General features: G+C 40.9%; 1 protein-coding gene across 4 annotated transcripts in view; it reads right to left on the reverse strand.

Annotated features, from left to right (window-relative positions):
• Nucleotides 1–9,887, reverse strand: part of IGBP1 (immunoglobulin binding protein 1) — a 45,552-nt gene that overhangs the window by 17,708 nt on the left and 17,957 nt on the right. For all 4 annotated transcript variants that reach the window (XM_006169970.3, XM_027768863.1, XM_006169969.3 and 1 more), the window contains 3 exons: nucleotides 7,915–8,110; nucleotides 6,034–6,116; nucleotides 5,196–5,308 (listed from right to left, as the gene is read on the reverse strand). In XM_006169970.3, the coding sequence (XP_006170032.1) occupies nucleotides 5,196–5,308; nucleotides 6,034–6,116; nucleotides 7,915–8,110 (392 nt within the window). The remainder of the gene's footprint in view (nucleotides 1–5,195; nucleotides 5,309–6,033; nucleotides 6,117–7,914; nucleotides 8,111–9,887) is intronic.

The following is a 9,887-nucleotide window of genomic DNA, read 5'->3' on the forward strand; positions in this document are numbered from 1 at the left end:
AGAAAAAACCCTCCCAAAAAAAAAAAAAAAAAAGAAAGAAAAGAAAAGAAAAAAGAAAAAAAAGAAAGAGTTTTAAGAATTCTTTGTATATTTTGGAAAACAGCCCTTTATCAAATATGTCTTTTTAAAATATATTCTCCTAGTCCATGGCTTACTGTTTTATTATTCTTTTTATATTTTTTAAGTGGAGACTCTAGGAAAAATATTCATCTCTAACTTTCCAGTCTACGTAGAATTAATATACCATATGGTAAGGCAATCTTGAAAATGGCACCTCACGATTCCCGCCTCCTGGTATCTATGCTCTTATAGAGTCCTCTCTCTACTCTGTATCAGGATTGGTCTATGTGACTAATAAAACATGGCTGAAGGCAGAGTCAGCTGGTAGTATGGTAGTTAAAGCAGCTGGATCCCACATGGTCAGCTGCATAGTTTGAGTCCCAGACCCAGAGGCTTGAAATATATGCCAAATACCTGTGTGTGCCCAAAATGCCAGGAGGAGAAATAGAGAAGGGTTTCCACTGTTTCTAATGGGAAGTTGGCAACACTCTGCATCATTGTTCTCCTTTATATAAAGTCTAATATATCTCTGGCTGCTTTCTAAATTTTCTTTTTCTTCAGTTTTCAGCAATTTGACTAAGGTGTGTTTATGTGTGGTTTTGAGTACAGAGGCTTCAAAATATTCATGGAAAACGTGTATTCTGAAAAAAATACAAGTGGATTTCAAATTTTTTTGCATCAAAATAAACTCATACTTTTCCATTTTCCCAGAAACATTCAGAAATTCCTTCACATTTAACCTGCTTGAGGCTTGCTAAAATTTCTGAATCTTTAAATGTGTGTTTCACATATTTTGGCAATTTTCAGCCACTATTTCTTATTTTTTCTTTCTGCTCCCTTCTCCTCCTAGTACTCCAATTGTAGGTATATTAGGTCTTTTTACATAGTTCCAAAGGTCATCAAAGTACTGTTTAATATTTTCTGATCTTATTTTTTTCCAATTGGATAAATTCTATTGATCTTCAAGTTAACCAACACTTTCTACTGTCATTGCCAATCTGCTATTAAACTCATTCAGTACTTTTTAAATTTCAGATAATATAATTTTTAGTTTCAGATTTCGTACGCAGTTTCTACTGTCTGCTGAGGTTTATCGTTATTACTATTTTAATATCGGTGTGTGTGCATGTGTGTGTTTGTGACGAAAGAGAGAGAGCAATCTCCCCAACAGGGCATGGTCATGTCACAATCCTTTTTCCTCCATCTCTACCCCATCAGGATCCTGGGCATGCATGAATGTGCCCAGCATTTGTTGTTTGTTCTTTAGAGAGAGATTTTTGCTATAGGGTGCATGCATTTGCCAGCAAGAGAGAAAGTGAGAAATTACCCCCACAAGGGGGGATGGCCATGCCACAATCCCTTTTCCTCTCAGGATTTTGGGCACACACGCACTTGGTGTGAGTTTTTAAGCCGGGTCCAGGACTTGAACTGTGGTTACATGGGAGACTAGTGATGTAACAGTGACATAATCTGCTGGTCCCCAGCATTTTTTTTTTAAGCTTCAGGGGCTGCAGTTCAAACTGTGGTTGGCTACATGGGATTTAGCTCCCTTCCCTTTACACAGTACTTAACTGCTACACCATGGGACAAACCCAAAATTTATGTTTCCATTCATTAAAAGTATTTTTCTGGACCAGCTTCATTGCCTGGTCGTTAAGGCAGATGTAGCTGATCCTACAGTTCGAGCTCCAGATCTGGTGACTTGAGAAACACACTGGGTGTGTGTGCATGCATGCCCCAAATCCCAACAGGATGGAGGAATGGAAGAGAAGGGATTGTAGCATGACCATTCCCCATGTGGCTACTTGTTCACTCTCCCATTGTCACCCTCCGGCAAGCACGTGTACCCTTAGGCAAACAAACAAAAAAATATTTAAAGCATATTTTCTTCTCTATACTTAAGCTAAGAAATAATAGTTGATTGGGACCAGTAGATAGCATAATGGTTATATCACTGGACTCCCATTTAGTCGACCATGGCTCAAGTCCTGGATCTAGCAGCTTAAAACTCACGCTGGGATCCTGTGTGGTCATATCCAAAATTCCAAGAGGAGATGGAGGAGGAGGTATTGCAGTGTAACTATCTCTTTCTGTCTCTTATGTTTCTGTCTCTCTTGCAAGCACACACTCCCAGTAGCAAAAATCTCTCTAAAAAAAAGAAAAAAAGAAATAATAGCTGACTTAAAAGTCCCACTAGCTAATTTCCACATATAAACTATCTTGGGGGTTGGTAGCCTTTCCTCTTGAGTATGAGTCAAATTTTCCTGTTCTCCCCCTCCTCCCTCACATCTAGTAGCTTAGCATTGAATCCTAAACATTATGAATGGTATAATGTAGAGATTCTGAATTGTTTCTTTCCTCAAAAAGCACTGATTTTTCATTTTAGCAGGCAATCAACTCATCTAGAACCAAACCATCAAATACTATCTTGCTGGTATTGGACAAGAGCTGAATTCTCTATTCAGTTATTTTAGCCTTGGGTTTATATACAGAATTGGGACTCCTCCTTTGTGATTCTCTCCTTTGTAGGATATTCTCCCTCACTTTTTAGTTACTATAAGTCACCCTGATTTCAGCTCTCTCCTTTCTTAATTAAATTGCAAGTTTCTATTTAAGTTTTAGCTACTCCATGCAAGAAAAACTACAGCCTGCCCACAGTTGAATAGGTATGAACAAACAGGAAATCTTTCAAATGAAAGGCTGAGCATTCCTAATCCCAAAACCTGAAACAGGAAACATTCCAAAATCCTAAATGTTTTGAATACCAACAAGATGCTACAAGTAGCAAATTCTATACCTGACCTCACGTTATAAGTCATAGTCAATAAAACCAAATATAGTATATAAAATTATGTTAGGCCAATCCATGGCCTGGTGGTTATGTGAGCTGGATCTCATATGGCCAACTGTGCAGTTTGAGACCAAGACCTGGTAGCCTGAAAAAACACACTAGGGGTGTAAATGCATGCCCAAAATCCTGGAAGGAGGGAGAAATAGAGGATAAAGAATTGCAGTGTGATCATTCCCCATGAGGGGTAGTTTCTCATTCCCCTAACCCTATGTCTCTCTGGCAAGTGCACATGCCTTCTGACATATTTTTAAAAAATTATAACATGCAACTTCAGGCTTGTGTATAAGGTATATATGAAACACAAATGAATTTCATGTTTAGACTTGGGTCCCATCACAATGATATTTCATCATTATGCAAATATTCCAAAATCTGAAAAAGTCCAAAATGAGGGACCAGCAGTTAGCGTAATAGCTATGTTGCAGGACTCCCAGGTATTTGACTGCAGTTCGAGTCCCGGACCTGGCTTAAACTCATGCCAGGCACGTGTGTGTGCGTGCCCAAGATCCCAAAAGAAGAATGGAGGAGAAGGGATTGTGGTGTGGCCATCCCCCCTGGGGGGTGATTTCTCGCTTTCTGTCTCTCTGTTGGTCTGGCAAGCGCACGTGCCGTATAGCAAAAACTTCTCAAAAAAAAAAAAAAAGTCCAAAATGAGAAACACTCTTGCTCCTAAGCATTTTGAGTAATGGATACTCAACATGTACTACTCTGCTCTTTTCTGTGTTATAGTGGAAATAGTACTGCAATTGGGAGTTTGAAGGCTGGGATTTAAAGCCTAGCCTGGTCACTTTTAAGCTATAGATAAATAAGTTCTCAGTGACAGCTTCCTCATCTTTTTTTTTTTCCTCGCTATAGGGCGCGTGCGCTCGCAAGAAAGACAGAGAGAGACATAGAGACAGAAAGCGAGAAATCATCCCCCAGGGGGGATGGTCACGCCGCAATCCCTTCTCCTCCATTCTCCTCTCAGGATCTTGGGCACACACACACACATGCCCAGCCTGAGTTTTAAGCCACCGGGTCTGGGACGCGAACCACGGTCGACTACATGGGAGTCCAGTGACACAGTCATTATGCTAATTGCTGGTTCCCATCATCTTAAAACAGGTATAAGAATGCCTATTTCATGGGAGCTGTTAAGAGGATCAAATAAGAAAAGAAAACTGAGGGGACCAGCAGTTGGCGTAATGGCTATGTCACTGGATTCACATGTAGTTGACCGTGGTTTGAGTCCCAGACCTTGTGGCTTAAACTCACACCGGGTGCATGTACATGCGTGCCCAAGATCCCGAGAGGGGAGTGGAGAAGGGATTGTGGTGTGGCCATCCCCTCTGGGGGATGATTTCTCCCATTCTGTCTCTCTGTCTTTCTGGCGAGTGTACGCACCCTATAGCAAAAACCTCTCCCCACAAAAAAAACCCTGAGGCTCAGGGTGCTAGATATCCCATCAAGTGTGAAAGGAGTTGAACTGGTCACCCCAGATCCATACACACTTTTTCTGCTATACCATATTGTTTCCACCTTCTCGATGACCTCTCTCTACATATTCCCCTTCCAAAGACACCTCCACATACCTACTATAATCCAATTACCAACTTGAGTACTGAGAATACAATAAGTTAAAATCCCTGTCCTCAAGGAATTCTAAGGATTCTTTCTAAATGTTGGCTGCCCTCCAGTTCTTGCCTGCTTTTTTTTTCATTTTTTTATTTCATCTTCTTTTATACAATCACATTATTTGGCTTACAAAGTGAATATTTCAACAGGTGAACATTTCTCCCTAGTCCAGTTGATAAAACTATAAAATATCTTCAACAGATAATACCACATGTCTTTGTGCCATTAATGCTTTGCCTCCCTATTTTTCTTCTAAATGTCCTTCCTCAGATCCTACTCTTTTGATCACTCTCCAGTGCCTTCAGGCAGTTTTTAAAACATATTTTGCTCAGTTTGTTATCTATATGAGGAGTTGTCCTGATATAATCTACTCTGCTATTTCCAGAAGTGGAAATATATCTATCAATTTGTGGTTTTGCTATCCAGTTGCTGTTTTTTAGAGTATAATACTTGGAGAGATTCAAAACCTATGCTGCCACTGTCCCCATCCTCCCAGAATTATTTGCTATTTATTTTAATAATAAACACAATACTGCCTAGAATCTTTCTATTACTCAGAATCTTTGTCCAGACTACTACTTCTCCTAAAAGGAACAATACTTGGTTAGAATGTAATTGCAAGGGAGTAAGGAACCTGTAATACAACTATTTTTTTCCCCTTGTTTTATACCTGGTGTGGCCTTGACTATTCCTTGATCTGGTAATGCTCCATATTTACGATGCTGATCATACCAGTCATTCACTGTCATAGTTGCCAGACTTGGATAACCAGCTCCATATACTCTGCAAAATAATCACATTGCATTTAGAAAAGAAAACAAAACAAAGCACCATTCAAAAGTCTCCTCTATTTAATGACAATGCCTGTGTCTGTTTCATTCTCATCCCCTTATGTAGTTATCTTTTCAGAAAGTGCACAAACTCCTGGGACGATATGTTTAAAAAAAAAAAAAGGCATCCAGAAAGGGCCAGTAATGTCGAGAGCTTTCAGGAGAAGATAAATAGACCAGAATCATCTCCCAATAAGCAATCACAGTGGACAATACTATACAGAGCATTGATGACACTGGAATGGATATTTATAGTTGATGGCTCTGAAGGATACAGAGAGGAGCCTATATGGAAAAGTATTTCAACAATGCAGAATTATATCAAAGACAGGCAAATATGTCCTTTTGAAAACTATACCTGAGGGCAGGAAGAGTGGCAATAAGAGGAAAAAAAATGTGAAGCATACAATTTTCCATTAGACCTTTTCCTTTCTTTTTTTTGTTTATTCATTTACTTCTTTCCTTTTAAAGTCTGTTTTTAAGCTCAAGTTTGTAAAGGAAATGTCTGAGGAAGAGACATCAAGAAAACTTATCAGGAGAGATAATGTCCCTCTGGAGAAAAAACAGCTTCCCTAGGTGAAGTCATGACTTTTCAACAAGGCCCATTTTGTATGTTACTCATATACTGCCACAAAAGCAGGGGCCTGCAAAGGCAAACCGCTTTATAGTACCACCTACTTGGATTGGGCTATGTTCCGAGTGAGAATGAAGGGCTTCATTGGAGGCTTCTCCTGATTCAGAGATGAGTGAGATGTTGATGCCTAAAAAGGAAATTAATTATCAGAGGTACAAATATCATTTTGCCCACCCTAATGCAGGTTCTTAAGTCTTCAGGTGCATAAAAAGCTTTGGATTCAAAATCTGCTCTTTATTTATCAACCACTAAGATATAACACATGGTGGAGGTTGCCTGGCTCTCCTAAGGGGGCCCTTAGGACCTTGCTAAAAAGAAAGAGAATGTTCTTCCAGAAATCATCTCACCGCAAGTAAGACAATTACTTGCTTTAAAATATTCCTACCCCTTAAATGAAAGAAGATGATTCCAAAGCCCCCTTTAAAATTCAATCTGAATCTTGGGGCAAGCAGATAGTATAACGGTTACATTGCTGAATTCCCACATGGCTGACTGTGGTATGAGTCCTGGACCTGGTGGCTTGAAACTCATGCCCAGAGCACACGTGTGTGTGCTCAAGATCCCAGGAGAAGAGACTGTGGCATGGCCATCTCCTGAGGGGGGTTATTTCTCACTTTCCTTCTCACTGTCTCTGTCTCTCTCTCCAGTGAGCATGCACACCTTAAGGAAAAAACTCTAAAAGAAAAAAAATTCTGTCTAAATCTCTTGAACTAAATTTGAATCCCCTTTCCTTAGCCTTGCCTTCACTGGAAAAGCTGAATTATTATTTTTTGTAAATAATTTTTTATTTTTTTAAAATTATTATTCAATTTGAAAGAGATAAAGAGAAAGAGAAAGCAAGCTGGCAGGTCCAGGACCCAAACCATGGTCAACCATGTGGGAGTTCAGCGCCTTAACTATCATGCCACTTGCCAGCCCCAAAAGAAAATACCAAATGACTAGAAGTGTGTTACAGATTAGAAAGCACTGGGAACACTACCATAAGCTAAACAGAAAGCTACACTTGTAGATCTTCAGCCTTTCTCCATTCATCTCAACAATAAGTCAGCCCCACAGCCTAGTGCTTATGGGAAGTGGGATCTCACATGGACAAAGTTCAAATCCTGGCCCAGGTGGCTTGAAAAACATACCAGGTACATGTATGTTCATACCCCAAATCCCAAAAGGATGAAGAGATGGAGAAAGGATTTCAACACCCATTCAGAGGGTACTTTTTCTTTCTCCCTCTCTGTCTCTGTGTTGAGCAAATGTGCCCTCCAGTATTTAAAAAAAAAAACAAAAACAAAACAATTATTTTATGGAAACTTAAAAGCATTTTAATTTTTTTAAGGAGATTTTTTGCTATAGGGCATGTGTACCTGCCAGAGAAAGAGAGAGAGAGGCAGAGAGACAGAAAGTGAGAAATCATCTTCCAGGAGGGATGGCTACAATCCCTCCTCCTCCATTCTCCTCTCAGGATTTTGGGTACACACGCACGTGCACCCAGCATAAGTTTTTAAGCTGCCAGGTCCAAGACTTTAAAAAAAAATTTTTTTAGAGAGGTTTTTGCTATAGGGTGAGTGCACTCCAAAGAGACAGAAAGGAAGAAAGCCCCCCGGGGGGATGGCCATGCTGCCATCCCTTCTCCTCCATTCTTCTCTCGGGATCCTGGGCATGCATGCACATGTGCTGGTATGAGTTTAAGTCACCGGGTCTGGGACTCGAACCATGGTCGACTACATGGGAGTCCAGCGACATAGCTATTACGCCAACTGCTGGTCCTGCAGGTCCAGGACTTGAACCACAATCAACTATGTAGGAGTCCAGCAGTGTAACCATTACGCTATCTGCTGGTCCCAAAGGATTTTAAGTTTATTACTCTCCGGCATAACATTCAAATCTCTGATGGTAGTTTTTTGAGCTATGTGGGTAGTGACCAGACTTACCTCTCTTACAGAGTCTTTTTCTCTCAGGATTTTTATCTCCTGGTCAATGCTCTCAATCTCTTCTAAGCTGATGCCAATCCACCTCCGAAGGTGAAGGAGATAATATTCACGAACATGCTCATCATCTGCTTGACCACTTTCCACAGCAGACTTCAGTTCAGACAACCTATGCTCCACCTCCTTCTTCTGCCTGTATCTGTTCCACAGAAAAGCATTATCCATGAAGTTAAAAACAAAGAGGTATTCCTTCAAAAGAAGGCCACGATAAGTATTTATTTTTGCAAACAACCAGGTAGTAACTATGTCAATTTATACCTTGGCAGGAATACAGTTTCTGGGACCAGTAGTTGGCATAATGGCTATGTGGCTGGACTCCCATGTAGTTGACCACGATTCGAGCCCTGGACCCGGTGGCTTAAAATCATGCCGGGTGCATGTGTGTGAATGCCCAAGATCCCGAGAGGAGAATGGAGGAGAAGGGATTGCGGCATGGCCATTCTCCCCTGAGGGTGTGGTTTCTCGCTTTCTGTCTCTCTGTCCTTCTGGCAAGCATATGCACCCTACAGCAAAAAACCTCTCCAAAAAAAAAGAGGAATATAGTTTCTGTATCCCATAGCTTGTCACCAGGTCTTTCCCTCAAATTACAAGGCAAGGCAAGGTCCATCGGGGTCTACCTTCTGAAGCCAGAGAAAAAGTAACCTAATATCAGCAAGTCCTGCCATCATCATTAGGGATGAATGTGCCTTAGTCATTTAATTACATCAACCCTTATTAGGTCGGGTGTTTAATATCACACAGTGCTTCTTATAATGCTTCCATTCTGGAGTTACATCTTAAAAGAATCAGAATCTTAGGGGGTCATTGACCTGTCAGTGATGCAGAAATTCCTTGTGAAACAGCCTAAAAAAAATGGCCATCTCTTCTTTTCTTTGGAGTAAAACATTCTCAGCTCTCCTGGCTCATAAAATTTAAAGATCCATAGCAACCTTGGTTGCCCTTTTCAGGATGCATTCTACTATATCACCTATCATTTATCCAACAACTAGCTCCTGGGGACCTATTGTGGGATAGACAATGTACGGTGCTGAAGACACAGCAATGCATTAAACAAAGACTTAGCTCTTGTGAAGCTTCCATTCTAGTGGGATAAGACAGACAAAAAGATAGATGAGTCAGGTGGTGATAAGTGCTATGAAGCAGCAAAAAGGACGGTCAAGTGGATGGAACAATGGTGTGAAAGTAGGAGTGTATTATACACAAGGTGGTTAGGAGAGACCTCTCTAAAGAGGTGACAGCTGAGCAAAGACCTCGAGAAAATAAGGAAGCAAGTCATGCTGAAATGAGTGTGATGAGAAAGAAAAGCAAATATAAAGGTTTTGCAGTGGGACAAGACCAATGTGGTCGGAATGAAGAAGAGTGATAGGAAATGAAATCAGAGAAAGACAGTCACGGCACAGCATGAAGCTTGCTGGCCATGACACCCCAAAATATCAAATACCTTTTGAGTGAGATGGGAAAGCCCTTAGAGGCTTTTAATAGAATGTATGACATGAACAGAATATGGGCCACTCTGGCTGTAGTGTTGAGCATGAGTTATGGGGGCTGGGAGGCAAGGGTTGGATACTATAACAGTCCAGGTAAGAGATGTGACTTGAAATAGGGGAGGGAGTAATAGACATGGTAACAAGTTGATGCACTTAAAATATAAAACATGGGCTGGCCCTGTGGCCCAGTGGTTAAGAGAGCTGGAACCAACATGGCCAATTGTGGTTCAAATTCTGGCCCCAGCAGCTTGAAAAAAAAAAAAGAAGAAAGAAAGAAAAAGAGAAACAAGACAGGCACATGTGCATACATGCCCCAAATCTCAACATAATGAAGAAATAAAGAAGGGATTATGGCATGACCATGCTCCACCGGTCATGCTGACAACCTATGCTCTGGGGGGGGGGGGGGGGTAGGCGGTGGGCGGGGAG

Source organism: Tupaia chinensis, unplaced genomic scaffold, assembly GCF_000334495.1.
Source record: "Tupaia chinensis unplaced genomic scaffold, TupChi_1.0 Scaffold147880_1, whole genome shotgun sequence".
NCBI classification, from domain to species: Eukaryota; Metazoa; Chordata; class Mammalia; order Scandentia; family Tupaiidae; genus Tupaia; species Tupaia belangeri.